The 16,438-nt window shown below is 42.0% G+C and overlaps 1 protein-coding gene across 1 annotated transcript in view; it reads right to left on the bottom strand.

The window, feature by feature from the left end:
• Positions 1–818: 818 nt before the first annotated feature.
• PSTK (phosphoseryl-tRNA kinase) overlaps positions 819–16,438 on the bottom strand; it is a 22,654-nt gene continuing 7,034 nt past the window's right edge. Inside the window, exons 3-6 of the mRNA XM_089668929.1 lie at positions 16,102–16,300; positions 10,566–10,641; positions 8,413–8,506; positions 819–5,419 (exon numbers count right to left, since the gene is read on the bottom strand). Of these exons, the coding sequence (XP_089525055.1) occupies positions 5,184–5,419; positions 8,413–8,506; positions 10,566–10,641; positions 16,102–16,300 (605 nt within the window). The 3' untranslated portion in view covers positions 819–5,183. The remainder of the gene's footprint in view (positions 5,420–8,412; positions 8,507–10,565; positions 10,642–16,101; positions 16,301–16,438) is intronic.

Genomic DNA, 16,438 nt, shown 5'->3' with positions numbered 1-16,438 from the left:
AAGCACTGATCAATATCTTGGCTTGTTCCTATCTATTTACTTTGGTTTTTAAAGTGGAATTCCAAGCTATAACTGGTGCAAGACTGTGCTCCTGCTCAACAAAGTAAGTTTGGCAAGGATTTAGGTGGTTTTAAAGGCAGGTTTTTTTTTTTTTATACCTTACTACATTCTATGCAGTAAGGTAAAAAACATGCAAGCATCTTCCCCCATAGCCCCCTTAAAAACATGAATGAGGAAAGAACAAAGAGAGGGCGCACAGGCCTAGTGCATTACCATAAAAAATGTTTAATAAGAAATAAAGGCTCTGAGGAAGAGGCAAGTCCTCGAAACACGTCAACCTATTGGATGTCTACATTCCCCATTACGGACTGTTACTCAGCACGGTGTTGACCCAGCTGTTCTTTGACTTGCCTTGACTTTATTGTCGTTTGTGAGTACAACACCTACTTTATTATTAAACATTTTTATAGTAATGCACTAGGCCTGTGCGCCCTCTCTTTGTTCTTTCCTCATTCAGTATATTTGGATTCCCCCGGTCTGTTGAGGGCAGCAAGGTGTGCATGTTCCAGGACATTCTTAATGTGGTTGCAGCCTGCATCGAGTCCATCTCCAAGCGCAGGAGCATTTGTGTTTGGTTCATTGTCCCCTTAAAAACATACCTGAGAGACAGAGCACGCACAATTGCTCCCAAAGCAAGCAGCTTGCTATGGGGGCGGAACCAGGAGGGGACCCAAAAAAAGGAGGATCGGGGCTGCTCTGTGCAAAACCATTGTACAGAACAGGTAAGTATGAAATGTTTTAATAACAAAAAAACCCCCTAGCTTTACAATCGCTTTAATTGGTGGTAGGGGGTAAAGGTTAGTATTACAAGGTTCTTCAAATACAATCTATACAAATCCACTACTTTATGGCTCTGTAATCTATTTTTCATGAAATCAATTCTTGCTGTATTGTTCTACAGTCTTGTACTCTGTTAGCTACCGAACGTCACCATTCGTTGCAGTCATGTGCACTGCTCTGTGCACACTACACATCATATTGTCCGTAATCTGACTCAGGAGCAAGCAAGAGAGCGTGGCTACACTCCTACAGTAGGACTATGGAGAAAAACAAGCCACCCTTGAACAGCAACTTGAATAACTGAAGCAAAAAAAGTAAGAATTTTGAGGGGGGCCGAGAACCATACAGAGTACTTTTGAGTTAAGAATACATACTTGAAGAAAAAAAAAATATATATATTTTAAACCAGAGTTTAGTGTCACAATGTCATGTTTTCAATCCTTGCTGCATTGGGGTTGGTGGGAATTTTACTTCAGGTCCCAGAAAAACGACAGAGGATGTTAGGAAATCTCCGCAAAGTGATTTGAGTGCCAGCAATGATGGCTCCAATATGTCTTTTGGTACAAATTTTTTTTTTTTTTTTAGTATTAGGTAAAGTGTGGAAGGGTTGGAACTTCTGTCGGGCTTTTATTGCTGTGTATCACTTGGGAAGATTCACGGTCTCTCATGTTGTCTAATGTGAAGAAAAAACATAAAATGATGGGAAATCCACATTTTTACAGATACCCACAGAACAGGAGGTGAAGGGAGAGCTGTGTGGGCGCCACTCATGGCACAGCATGACTTCATCAGTATGCTGCTAATCCTTCTGTGTTTAACCACTTGACAATTGGGCTAAAGCCAAATGAAGGCCACAGCGTGGTTGTCCAGTTCTGGGTGGGTGTCATATGACGTCCTCCCAGAACGCACCCTCCCACACACTCCTGGTGATCCCTTATGGACACAGCTGATCACGTGATGTGGTAAAAGGCCAATCAGAGCGGCCTTTTACCATGTGATCAGCCATGTCCAATGACACCGCAGATCACCGGTAAATGCAGTTGCCAGTTATCGGCTGCACTTTCCTCAACTGTCACAGCCAATAACCGGCAGTTGTCAGAGGAAGGATCAGCACCGATCATCAGGGCACTGATGATCAGTGCCCAGCAGTGCCACCCACCTGTGTCCATTAGTGCTCAGCAGTGCCTAGTAGTGCCACCCACCTGTGCCCAGCACTGCCACCCATCAGTGCCCATGATTGTTGCATATCAGTGCCAGCTCATGAGCTGGCACTATCAATGAAGGAGAAAAACTACCTGTTTGCAAAATTTTATAATAGAAATAAAGAAACTTTTTTTTTTTTCTCTTTTTTTGTTTATAGCGTAAAAAATAACACCCAGCGGCAATAAATAGCACCAAAAGAAAGCTCTATTTGTGTGGTAAAAAATATAAAAATTTCATATGGGTACAGTGTTGCATGACCATGCAATTGTCATTCAAAGTGCGACAGCGCTGACAATTGGCCTGGGCAGGAAGGGGGTATAAGTGCCCGGTAGGCAAGTGGTTATTTGGAAGCTGAGGGCAGAAAGTGGACTGAGGAAATAATGGAGGGGGTGGAGCTATCAATCATCTGCCCTCCCTCCATTCATAGGCCCTGTTTCGTTCATAAAAGCTGTATTATGGCTTCTATGAATGGAGCAGCTGGGTGGAAAGGGCAGGCATAGCCAGGCTCTGGCTAGCCCCTTTATTATATTTACCCTTACTAGCCCCTTAGTTGTATTAGCCCCCACAGCACTGGAAGGGGGGAAGGTGGCAGATAAGGCTAGGGTCAAGAACGAAGGAGGATTTCTATTAAAAAGAGGCATCGGCCCAAGGGACACATCCTACTGAGTGTAAGTTAAGTTCCTGTGCTGATTTTTCGGTTTTTAATTTTAGCTGCACTTAGTCTTTAAATTGAGATCATGAACCTATTATTGACCTGGACATCTGCGAGATCATGAACCTATATTGATGTAGACATTATATATTGCCAAAAGTATTGGGATGCCTACCTTTACACACATAAACTTTAGTGGCATCCCAGTCTTAGTCCGTATGGTTCAATATTGAGTTGGCTCACCCTTTGCAGCTATAACAGCTTCAACTCTTCTGGGAAGGCTGTCCACAAGGTTTAGGAGTGTGTCTATGGGAAGGTTTGACCATTCTTCCAGAAGCGCATTTGTGAGATCAGGCACTGATGTCGGCCTGGCTAACAGTCTCTGCTCTAATTCATCCCAAAGGTGTTCTATCAGGTTGAGGTCAGGACTCTGTGCAGGCCAGTCAAGTTCCTCCACCCCAAACTCGCTCATCCATGTCTTTATGGACCTTGCTTTGTGCACTGGTACGCAGTCATGTTGGAACTGGCCATCCCCAAACTGTTCCTACAAAGTTGGGAGCATTAAATTATGTTGGTATGCTAATGACTTAAGAGTTCCCTTCACTGGAACTAAGGGGCCAAGCCCAACCCCACACCATAACCCCCCCTCCACCAAACGTCACACTTGGCACAATGCAGTCAGACAAGTACCATTCTGGCAACCGTCAAACGCAGACATGTCCATCAGATTGCCAGACAGAGAAGCATGATTCATCACTCCAGAGAGCATGTCCCCACTGCTCTCGAGTCCAGTGGCGGCGTGCTTTACACCACTGCATCTGACACTTTGCATTGCACTTGGTAATGTAAGGCTTGGATGCAGCTGCTTGGACATGGAAACCCATTCCATGAAGCTCTCTATGCACTGTTGTTGTGCTAATCTGAAGGCCACATGAAGTTTGGAGGTTTTTAGCTATTGAGTCTGCAGACCGTTCACGACTTCTGTGCACTTCGGCATGTGCTGACCCTGCTCTGTCATTATGTGGCCTACCATTTGGTGGCTGAGTTGCTGTTCCCACTTGCTTCCTCTTTGTTATAATACCATTAACAGTTGACTGGAATATTTAGTAGCAAGGAAATTTGACAGATGGACAGAGGTTGCATCGGTGCAATATCACGATACCACGCTTGAATTCACTGAGCTCCATAGAGCAACCATTTTTTGTTCACAAATGTTTGTAGAAGCAGTCTGCATGTCTAGGTGCTTGATTATATACACCTGTGGCCATGGAGGTGATTGGAACACCTGAATCTAATTATTTGGAGAAATGTCCCAATACTTTTGGCAATATAGTATATTTAAATTAAAGAAAATAAAAAATATAAAAGGGTTTTAATAGAATTGTGCAGTGGAGATGCACAAAGTGCAATAATCCATAGTAAGCAATCAGAAATTGTCTTTTACAGGATTTCTTCACCAAATGAAATATTTCAGTTAGGTACTATTTGAATACTTTGGATTTTGGCACTTTATATGTGAGGCTCAAAACAGCAATTATGTGTTTTCAGGAGGAGCGCTCAGCTTCACCTGATTGCAGTGGTACTTTTAATGATCTGCATACTAACAGAGTCTAGCCTCTTCTGGTTATCTGCGTGGGGCGATTAAGCTGCAAGCTAGTTCTGGAGTGATAAAATTGCAGCCATGGAGTTAAAAAAAAAATAAATTCAGCATCGCAGCCTGAAACCTTTGCCTATAGCTTGTCAGAAACTCTGCTGATTTACATGGTACAATTGCTAATATATCAAACTGCATACTGGGTGACAAGCAATAGGTTACTTCCTAATTCCCACTGTCCTCTGAGCACCTTACAAACAAATGCTCCAATCTGTTTTACAAAAAAAAAATGGGTATTATATTGCGTACAGCAAAACTCAAAGTGTATTTTTTCCAAAAAATTTGTGGTTGAAAAACTGCTGGGTAAATACCTTGTGACAAAAAAAATTGCACAAGGTATTTATTCTCTAGGGCCTCCATTTTATTCTCTAGGGCCTCCGGTTAAAAAAAAAAAATATATATATTTTATATATAATATATGTTTTGGGGTTATAAGTTATTTTCTAGAAAACAAATGCAGATTTTTACATATATGGCAGATTTGACCCCCTGTAGGCAAGTGGTTAAAAAAAATAATGGGAAGGTTCCATGCTTCAGCAGCTTTTTATTTTTCTGGTATAAAAGCTGAATCTAAAGTGCCAACTCCTGCTGAATTTGTGTATTACACTGATATAATTTGGCACTGATGCAATGAGCATGTATTAATTTGATATGCATATAAAAAGAGGCGTGATAAGGGTTGTACTGTATATTATATGGGGTCTGGGGCTTGTAATCCTTCCAGATTTTAAAAGCAAGGTAATCATTGTGGAGATTTTTCTGTGGGAAAAATTCAGTTAAACATATAGATAAAAGATAAATTTATAGAAGCAATAGTATGTATCTACATATTTACTAGGAGATGGCAGAAGATTTTTGGCAATCCATCCATGGCTTCTGAGACTGGCACAAGAACGGCTGCAATATCCGCTCTTTTTCTTCTGTAAAATATGACTGAACATCAAAACTTCTGTCTTTGTCAGGTAGGACAGTCTGTACAGTGATATGCTCCCTTAATTGTTCCAAAGCCTTAGACTTTACACATTGGAGTTCTTGGGAAATTCTCTTAATATCCTGGCTAGCAGATGACCCTGAAAATACAAAATCAAAGTTATTTTTGTGATGCTTACCTGTTTTGAACTTACAATTACCAGGACCATCCTTCAATTTCTGACCATGCCTTCACTACCTAGTGAGTGATGGATTTGGACTGACCATTTGGAAACTTGGGCACTGCCCGAGGGCCTGGGGTCAGTAGGGGGCCCCATGAGATGCCCCTTGTACCTTTTTCATAGGCTTTTTTGAGTTTGGCCAAGGACACAGGGGCCCCATGATCTCCTATTGCCCGGGAACCCCATGAGTTGTCAGTCCGCCCCTGATCTGGAATAAGCAGAACTATATCAGGTGTCTTAACACCAGATATGCCTATCCTCGTCTTAGGTCAGTGATTCACCAAGTAATAATGGAAGAATAAGAGTACAGTCCTGGAGTTTACACCTTCAGGTGCAAGTCAGAAGCTCTTATATTTGTATAAAAGATCCTTTTAGGGCCTGTGCCAATGGGCTTTTTGTTCACTCTAGATCTGCTTCTACCTCCATAAAGTCAATGAAAATGCAAAGGAGATGGAAGCAGGTTGATGCAGCTTCATAAGAGAGTTCATACACCCCTCTCAATTCACATGATATTAGATGGAATGCACTCTGATCTTGAATACAAGTGGAATGCACCTGAAACCAAGCTACATTTGCCTATCATCACACCTTTGGTGCAGTTACATTTATATTGTACTGCCCCCCCATGTACATGATCCAGTGCAATATCACCAATTAAGCCATCGAGTCATTCATCAACATTTTCATAGCCAGGCCCACACATGCACAGAATGTATTAATATTTTGCTGGTGCATAGGATTGAAAAGAGATTAACTGCGTATGTGTGATCCTAGTTTAGAAGCCTTTGACAAGCAAGTTTGTAGGGGACATCTTGGTGGATCAGGCATGGGTGAGTAAGACTTGCCAGGTGACAGTATATGAAATTATACCGGAACCAAATGCAGTGTGGGCCTCAGCTGTTACATTTTTTTACATCTTGCTGGTAATGGTAATAGCTGACCCAATGTGGAAAGAATAGAGAATGTCTGCAGGAAGACACAAACCTTATGGTATCACTAACCCTTTAATGGTTTTTTTTAAAACAGACTACACTAAATAGCAGAGCATGGTTCAAACCCAAATCGTGTGACAGTTCTATCTGGACCACCAGCCCAGGATTCCTCCATCTGCAGCAGTCATTGTTGGCTAGGACCACCAGTGTCCTAACATCCAACAATGTCACATACGGGCCCTGCCCACTGCTTCAACTCCTGGCTCCTACCCTGTGTGTGCCTGGCTTAGAAAAGATATCACTAAAGCCTCATACACGCGAGAATATTGGACAAATGAGCATCCGTTTTTTTTGTTTGTTTTTTTTTTGCATGGTAGTCTCATATAGAAAACGAATAGGTTATTAAAGTTCAGAAAATTCTCCTCAGAATACAACTTCAGATGTGATGTATTTTATTGTAATGTGTTTTTTGTTTCCGAGCATGTGTGGTCTTGGGGACACAATTTTTTTTTGGAAAAATACTATACTAATTACCGTATTTTCTTCTGACCCCCCCCCCCCCCCAAAAAAAAATGGGGGAAAATGTCTGTGTGTCTTTTATAGAGCGAATATGGAGCGGCCAGCCCTGGTATTCCCGTGTCAGAATTCTGCGACCGGCCGCTCGGCTCTTCTCTGCAGACCTCCCAGACCTCCAGCGGTCCTACCTGTTCCTCGGTCCAGCAGTGTCCTCACAATCTCTCCCCGGCACGGGCACCCGGCTCTGACAGCTTGCGGCTTCACAGCTGGGTGCCCTCTGCGCATGCGCGAGAAGTGCCCTGCTTTGTGTATGACCCTGTAATATTCTGGGAACTGTCGCATGTCCCAGAAGATTAAGGGGAGGGAGGGGGAAAGACAACTCCGAGGGAGTGGGTACCCCCCCCCCCCCGCTCCCCAAAGGTCCGCAGTCTCTGGTCATCCCCTGTACTGTGTCCGCAAGCTCTGGTCATCCCCTGTACTGTGTCCGCAAGCTCTGGTCATCCCCTGTACTGTGCCCGCAAGCTCTGGTCATCCCCTGTACTGTGCCCGCAGTCTCTGAACCAATGGACTGCAGACACAGTACAGGAGATGACCAATATTTTTTTTCCTCCTCTAAAATCTAAGTGCGTTTTATGGTCAGGTGCGTCTTATGGAGCGAAAAATATTGTACACAAAAACTGTTCATTTTGTTATCTTATAACAATATTTTCGCATGAACTGTCCTCATCAGCTGCACACTAATGATCAGATTACCAGACGATTGTTCCAAAAGCATTTTTTTTTGTCTGATATTCTCATCGTGTGCACGTGGCTTACGGTAAAGGGGCACTCTGGTAGGGCCACCTGATGTTAGAGTGCACTATGATGGGGTCTATTTTCTGATAGACATACACGGACCGCATATATGGGTCAGAGCACAAACATGAGATTTGGACTTCTGCTGGAAGGGAATTTTACTGACTGGAGCTCCTTGAATTTTAAGTCAATACCCCTGATTTATAGGAATAGAAGGACAAAATACTCCAGAAAGGAACAAAGCAATTCATCTCACATCTGAGACAGAGCTGTCCACCCTAGAGAAGCGGAGTTTAGGGAAATGTTTTTCTCGGGCTAATGGAAAGCAGTTATTGGCCAGAGGATCAAACTCTGCTATACGTCATCCCTAATCAAACACTGGGGTACAGTTCAACTTTAAAGGCTGCTTCAAAGCCAAATCTAGTAGTTTTAATAAACAAATATAGATCAAAGTTCTTCAGCTACCCTGTAACATTTGGCATGTACGCCTCAGTAGCTCTTACATCAGATACTGCTAGCAGCTTTCAAATCTTAGCTGGGTTGAGGTCAATAAAACATTTTAAGATAAAGAAAGCGGGATCCATGACAGCTGCTTTTGTAAATAATTCATTCGTGATGAAAAGATGTCAGACTTCGAATAGCTGCTGTGCTGTCATTGTACAACAGTACCTTTTACTTTATGCATCGTTTCTGAGATGAGCCGTCGTAGACTTTGATCTGCCTGATGGACAAGACTGGCCGCACAGATTTCACGATCTCTTTCCTGTTAACAGAAGACAGCAGATAATTGAATAATGGGAACTGATAAGAAGTAAGGTACAAAACTCGGAGCAGGAGTATGGGCAGTGACAGGTCATTCGCACCAGATGCAGCTGTAAATGCATACAGTGTCAACTGCAACTTAACATGCGCTGCCATGTGTTTTTCAGCCTTGCAATTAAAGAATATCAACCCAACATTTCATATTCCTGATATGTGTCTGTTGTACCATGTACTTCAGTTAAAAAGTATTGTGTATTTCCTTTGTGTGAAATACTTGGTGATCCTGCTAGTCCCTCTGCTTTCCTATTAGAAACTGACCACACTAGGCATATGAGCACAGGGTGGTTGGTTTTCTAGCTGTGCTGAGAACTCAGCCTGCTATCCTCTAATGATAAGACTTCTGCTGACACTCCCTACCTGCGCAGCCATTCACTGGGAAGATCAGTGTGCTGCCACCTCTCCCCCCCCCCCCCCTCCTGTACAGCCATTCACTGGGAAGATCAGTATACTGCTGTTTCTCTTCCCCCACCTCTTTGAGCTCTTAATGCAGCTGAGAACAGAGGGTATGTGATCACTTATAAACATGGAGGAGAAAAAAAAAAAAAGTATTTATAATGTTTTTATATGTATACACAAATGGTTTGCCTTTCTTTCGCCTTTATATTTAAGTTCTGAATGTATTACATTAAATGCACTGTAGCTGCAATTAGGCCACCAGCCTGTCATTGTTTTGTATGTGCTTTGCGTCTGCAGCTTCTTGCACAAACCTGTCATTCCAGACACAGGAATCAGCTGCTGGAAATGGCAGGGTATGAAATTCACCTGTGTGAATGTAGCCTAATGGTGCTGTGCATTGACATGGACGCAAAAGCTACAATAAACCTACTTTAAAATGTTGCCGCCCTATTTCCCTGCATATATTATAGCATAAATATCTGTGTAAATACCTTTTTTCCCCCCAAATTTTTCTATGCGGTCACCTAACTGTATAGTGTTGGCTCCTCATGTGCAGCTGGTGGGAGTTAACTCTTCCTGAACAACAGTCAGAGCTGCCAGGTGACTTCATGGCTTTATGTAATTTTGTCCACTGTGGGTACATTGACATCGAGAAGCCAAAGCTTTGTAGTCATGTCATGTATAGAAAAACTTAAAACAAAATATATATTATAATTTTTTTTCTATATACAATTTATAACTTGGGAAAAATGCATTCCATCTGTGTACAGTTTTCACTTCGCAATTAATGTTTATTTAAAAAAAAACATAACTTATAGATAAACAAAAGAAAATATAATATTTGGTTTTTTTTTTTTTTGGGATTGTGATGGAGTCCATTACTAAAAATAGGAATGGCGAGAGTGATCTTGGTTTGTATGATGTTATATTGAAGGTGAGAAATGGTCTTGTTAAATGGGAGAATGCATGAAGGGAAGGGTGGACATGGATTGAAAGGGGAAGGAAGTAGGAGGGGTGTGAATGATAAGGGGAAGAAAAAGGAAAGAAAAGAAAGAAGTTGGCCCCGAAAGGTTTACATAGCAATTTATGCTGAAATGTATGCAGAGCAATGGGGAGGCAAAATTAAAAAAAAAAAAAAAATTAGCCTTTCCTTACACCCCCAAGGAAGTCTATTTTGACACACGCGCAACAAGCAAAAAATAATAATGCAGACACGCTTTTTTTTTTAACTGTTTTTAAGTGTATGCCATGTTTGTTTTGGTATGTACAAGTTTACACAGCTGTGTAACATTTCATCCTTATGGACTGGCAGGTGTAAATGGACTTGTGTGTCATCCAGTCTGCGAAAAAATGGAAGGGGGTCCGTTCTGCTCTTTGTAGGCAGACTGGATTGCAGGTAGTCAGGGGTTAAAAGGCAGCCGATCAGTTTACACCCGGCCAGTCATACAGTAGAACAAGCTCTGTCCTCGTCCACTCTGCATAAACTGAGCGGACACGGACCTGTCATCCAACTGTTCTGCTCTGATCAGCAGACAGATCCCCTGCTGAGCAATGTGAAAGGGGCCTAATGTAGCATGATAATATATCAAACTTCATTCACCTACCCTTTCATTATCATCATCATCGAGCGGTTGCATAGGGGTTTCCAGGGCTCCACTCAGCAAGTCATTGATTCGTGTACTAAAAAAAAAACAATATAGTAGATACAGTGAAATTGTACAATATTCAGATCAACCCACCTTGAACCTGTCCCCTTAAAGTTGACCTTTCACTAATGTTTTCCCTAACTTTTATTTACTAGCCTCTTTAGCCCACATGCATAATTCCTATCACTGTCCAGATCTTGTAGACTTCACCTCCGCAACATCTCCAAGATTCGTCCGTTCCTAACCTTGGAAACCACTAAGCAACTTATTCACTCCCTGGTTGTATCTCGCCTTGACTATTGTAACTCCCTCCTCATTGGCCTACCTAATCACAGGCTATCCCCTCTTCAGTCTATCATGAATGCTGCTGCCAGACTCATCCACCTTACTAACTGTTCTGTATCAGCCATCCCTCTCTGCCAATCCCTCCACTGGCTTCCCATTGCCCAACGGATAAAATTCAAAACATTAACAATAACATATAAAGCCATTTATAACTCTGCCCCAAATTACATCACCAATCTTGTCTCCAAATATCACCCAAGCCGTACTCTCCATTCCTCGCACGACCTCCTGCTCTTGCTCTCTAGCTCCCTTGTCTCCTCCTTCCATGCTCATCTCCAGGACTTCTCCAGAGCTTCCCCCATCCTCTGGAACTCTCTACCCCAATTTATCAGACTATCACTTACTCTGCTCACTTTTAGGCGATCTCTGAAAACCTCTCTCTTCAGGGAAGCCTATCCTGCCCTCAGCTAATAATGGAATCTTGACCAGTTGTGCTCTCACCTGGTGTATATGACCAGACCGTTAAGTGAGGTCATAAAAGACTTGTGTCCCTTTAACCTCCTTGGCGGTATGATTCCTTCTGATTTTTTGTGCTGAAAGCGGTACCATTTTTTCGCATGGAAATAGTTTTTTATTGTAGGCTGTAATTTTTAGGAAAATTTCCCCACAAATCATTATCACTCAATTCTGTAAGTGGTTCTGATTTACTATCGCTGTTCTCTAGCCGGTCTAAAACCGCTTTTGACGTAAATGGACGCTTTTTGGACGCCATGGACTTTTCTAAGTTTCCAGGCAGAAAGAACAGACAAAATGCAGGTAGGGCACAGGGCAAAGCACTAGGGACAATATGTATGTGAAATGGGATGAAACAGCAATGTTTTACTATTTAAAATTGAAAAAAAAAAGACATTTTTTAAATTTTTTAAATTTCCCGCCGCCGGCGGCGGCGCCCGTACGTCCCGACGTCACGGGGACCGGAACACAGAAGCCGGATGCCGGCATCGGCTGGAGGAGATGGCCGGGGACGCTGCAGGGGACACATCGTGGGAACGAAGGACAAGGTAAGTGCTGCAGGGACTCCCAGAGCAGCGCCGCATGGTAAGCCCGAGTGTAGCTCGGGGTTACCGCTTGTGGTATAGAAATTCTACCCCGAGCTACACTCGGGAACACTGCTAAGGAGGTTAATGGGGCTAAGTGGTAAATGGATGGGATGATCCCTCTTTCCCTGGGATGGATGGATGAGGGACCATCCCATCCATTTACCACTTAGCCCCATTAAAGGGACACAAGTCTTTTATGACCTCACTTAACGGTCTGGTCATAAACACCAGGTGAGAGCACAACTGGTCAAGGTGTACAACATTTTTTATGATTGGTGAACTGCACACTTAATTTTGTATCACAGCACTGGAAGAAGAGTCAATGATTAATAAGGACATGTTTGCAGCAGTAATATATTTGCAGAGATAACATTATCCACACTTTCCAAGCTGAACTGTTATTTATTTATTTACATTTTTTTGCAATTGGTAGTGGAGCATGACACCATTTCTGATTTAATTTTTTTATGACACAATGGTATGAGTATGTGTAGAGTGTAAGCGAACCATTAATTTTCACATATTTATTTACACAATTTTATGATAATTTCATTTTATTATTGTATTGATTTTACCACACAGCATTGGTAATATTTAAATATTGTAGCATACACCATAGTAGCTCACAAGACCACAAACTTCAGTATGCATTTTTATTCAGCCCCCTTTACTCTGATACTCCTAAGTAAAATCTAGTGGAACCAATTGCCTTCAGAAGTCACCTAATTAGTAAATAGAGTCCACCTGTGTGTAATTTAATCTCCGTATAAATACAGCTGTTGTGTTAAGCCCTCAAAGGTTTGCTAGAGAACATTGGTGAACAAAGAGCATCATGAAAGCCAAGGAACACACCAGGCAGGACAGGGATAAAGTTGTGGAGAAATTTAAAGCAAGGTTAGGTTACAAAAAAAATATCCCAAGCTTTGAACATCTCAAAAAAGCACTGTTCAATCCATCATCCGAAAATGGAAAGAGTATGGCACAACTGCAAACCTACCAAGACATGGCCGTCCACCTAAACTTACAGGGCTTTGTATGCCAGGGTGTATGTACTCTGTATCGTGTCCCCACACTCGTCCCCACACTTTGCACACAGCAGAGCATGACTCAGCCCTGTCCCCTGCACCCTCCTCACTGGCTGTGATTGACAGGAGTGGGAGCCAATGGCCCCCACGGTTGTGTCTGAGCCAATGAGGAGGCAGAGACCCAGGAGAGCTGCTGGTTACCTGCACATTGCTTGAATGAGATCAAGCTCAGGTGAGTATTAGGAGGGACTGAGAGGGAGCTGCGCACAGAAGGTTTTTACCTTCATGCATAGAGCAACCACTTTAGGATCTTTAAAAAATGAGTAATGCAGGCCATAGATGGGGAGAAAAGCGGCCGTTTTTTTAACAAAAAAATGAAAAATCGGTCGTTCAATAGGCCGACGTTACAACCAACAGTAAAAAAAAAGTGGCCGATTTTCTTCCCGTCTACGGCCGGCATTTAATTACTTCTGTCCCTGCAGAGAGCCCCGCTATTATATTTGACATTAAAAAGTATTGCGGTGTATCTATTTGTATCCATTTCGGATACAGATGGTTTTTTCGGATACAAATAGATACCTTGTTGCAACCACAATACTTTTTCATCTCAAATATAATAGCGGACTGGAATTCTTCCTCTCTCTTCTTCTACTTCTTTCTCTTCGTCGTCTTCTTTTTCTTGCAGCTCCCGGATCATGCGCAGATTTTTTATTGGTAAAAAGATCAGCCAATTTGCCCATCATTGCCGCGAAAATCGACCGATTTTTTCCCAACTTCACCGATCAAAAAAAATCTGGCAAAATCCAGAAAAACGGCCGACCAATTAACCCGTTAACGGTGCAAAAAAATCGGCCGATTTTTTTTTTTTTTGCGGACGAAAAATCGGCTGATTTTCGACCCATCTATGGCCTGCATAAGTCACGTGAGAACGGCTGCCCCCTTCCTTCTGTTGGGATGTGGATGGACTTCATCAGCGTTTGTAAATCTGCATGTTCATACATGTAGCATTAACTTTAGTGGACACCACACTGCAGATATAATTTTGCTCACGACTGCTAGCAACAACACCCTCAGTGATCCCAAGCAGCCTGATGGAATATAAGAGCGTGTCCATGACAGCCTGGGCTCACAAAAATGAAGTTAAATGATGCTGTGTGTCACGTAACCAGGAAATGGGACAGAAGAAAGAAGAATTTGAAAATATGGAGCAGCAATGCTACATGGATAAGGTAATTATTACAAAGAGGACTCATTTATCTTAATGGATAGGAGGGTACTCTATGCATATATTTAAGAAACTGGAACTGGAGTTGGGCTTTAAACTCTTTACTGAATAAAGTCCTCAGCTAGAAGGCAGGCTATAAAAACCTACAACTCAATATAAATTAGATCTATTATAGTATATACAGTGCTCAGCATAAATGAGTACACCCCTTTTGAAAAGTAAGATTTTAATCAATTTCTCAATGAACACAAGAACAATTTCCACAATTTGACAAAACTGAGTTTTATAGAACATTTTTTCGGCTCATTACATGAAAGTAAGGTTAATAATATAACTTAGATTACAAAATCTTCAGTTTTACTCAAATTAATTGATGCAAAAATGAATACACCCCACAACAAAAACTACTACATCTAGTATTTTGCATGACCTCCATGATTTGTAAGGACAGCACCAAGTCTTCTAGGCATGGAGTTGGCGTCATATTACAACATCTATCTTTTTCCATTCTTCAAGAATGACCTCTTTTAGAGCCTGGATGCTGGATGGAGAGTGATGTTCAACTTCTCTCTTCAGAATTCCCCATAGGTGTTTGATTGGGTTTAGATCAGGGGACATACTTGGCCACTGAATCACTTTCATCCTGTTCTTCTTCAGAAATGTAACAGTGGCCTTAGAAGTGTGTTTTGGATCATTGTCATGTTGGAAAAGTGCACGACAACCAAGGGTACAGAGTGATGACAGCATCTTCTCCTTCAATATAGAGCAGTACATCTGTGAATTCACGATACTAGCAATGAAATGCAGCTCACCAACACCAGCAGAACTCATGCAGCCCCACAGAAGGACACTGCCACCACCATGTTTCACTGTAGGCACCATGCATTTTTCTTTGTACTCCTCACCTTTGCGACATCATACAGTTTTGAACCCAATAGTTCCAAAAACATTTATCTTGGTCTCATCACTCCAGAGTTCAGAGCCCCAGTAGTCTTCTTTTTCAGCATAGGCCCTGTCAAATTCTAGGTGGGCTTTTTTATGCATGGGCTTTAGGAGAGGCTTCCTTTGTGGATGACACCCATGCATGCCATTCCTCTGCAGTGTATGCCGTATTGTGTCACAGGAAACAGTCACCCCAGTTTGGCTTTCTACTTCTTTAGTTAACTGCAGTGAACATGCATGGCGATTTTCTTCAACCCTTCTTGTCGGAAGACGCTCCTGTTGAGGTATTAACTTCCGTGGATGGCCTGGACGTCTCCGTGAGATGGTTTCAGTTCTATCTTTATTACATTTTTGTATCACTTTTGCTATAGTGTTCTGACAGAACAGTAAAGCTTTGCTTATTTTCTTGTAGCCTTCAGAAATTATTTTTCTTTCTCAGGCCTTGTGACATTTCTCTTCCATGTGGCGCCATTGCTGGCAGCATGAAATGGGAAGGGGTTTTCTTTGTTAAGTAATGCCCTTTTATAATCAACTGTCTGCTGGACACCTGTTTAATGAATAATTAGACTGACCTGTAGTTGAATTCTTGTTAATTAGAATACAATTTATCTTTGCTCCTAAGCTTTCATTGGGGTGTAATCATTTTTGCAACATGGTCTTTGAATTAATTTATTAGGAAAATTACTTATTTGTGTGTGCAGATGAACATATTTTGTTTGCAATCAACGGCCCGCATTTGTGGAAGTATTTTGTAGTATAGTGTCCCATAGAAAATGTTGATTCTGAAAGGAAAGTAAAGGTTTTCTGACAAATCTGTTGAGGTGTACTGATTTATACTGAGCACTGTATATTCAGAATATAATGTGCTACGTGATACAATCTATGTCACCTACATAGCAAGTTCTTTCCATCCTTACTCATCTGCTATGTCTCCTCCAGAGCTGTCCAGGAATAGACTGTTCTCTTCCCAAGTATTCTTCTCAGGGTTGGGCTTCTCTATTTTCCTCTCCATCAGAAGAATTGTCTTATCCATTACAGGGATCTGTCTGCCTTTATTCCTCTGCAAGCAGCTTTCAGTCGAGCACTGCAAATACAACTGACAGAATCCCAGAGAATCTGGGAAAGAAGGGATGATGAATACACAAGGAAAGCACTGCATTTTTCAAATATTAGCATGTAGGCCCAGCTAAAACGTTTCCTTTTAGTTCAGGATAGAGCAGGAAACCTCGCGATGCATCGCGCCCGTGGCAAAGT

This window comes from Staurois parvus, unplaced genomic scaffold (assembly GCF_062004578.1).
Source record: "Staurois parvus isolate SC_StPar_1 unplaced genomic scaffold, SC_StPar_1.0 ptg000009l, whole genome shotgun sequence".
Lineage (NCBI taxonomy): Eukaryota > Metazoa > Chordata > Amphibia > Anura > Ranidae > Staurois > Staurois parvus.
Note: the sequence above shows the minus strand (reverse complement) of the source record. Positions and strands in the feature narration are given on the sequence as shown.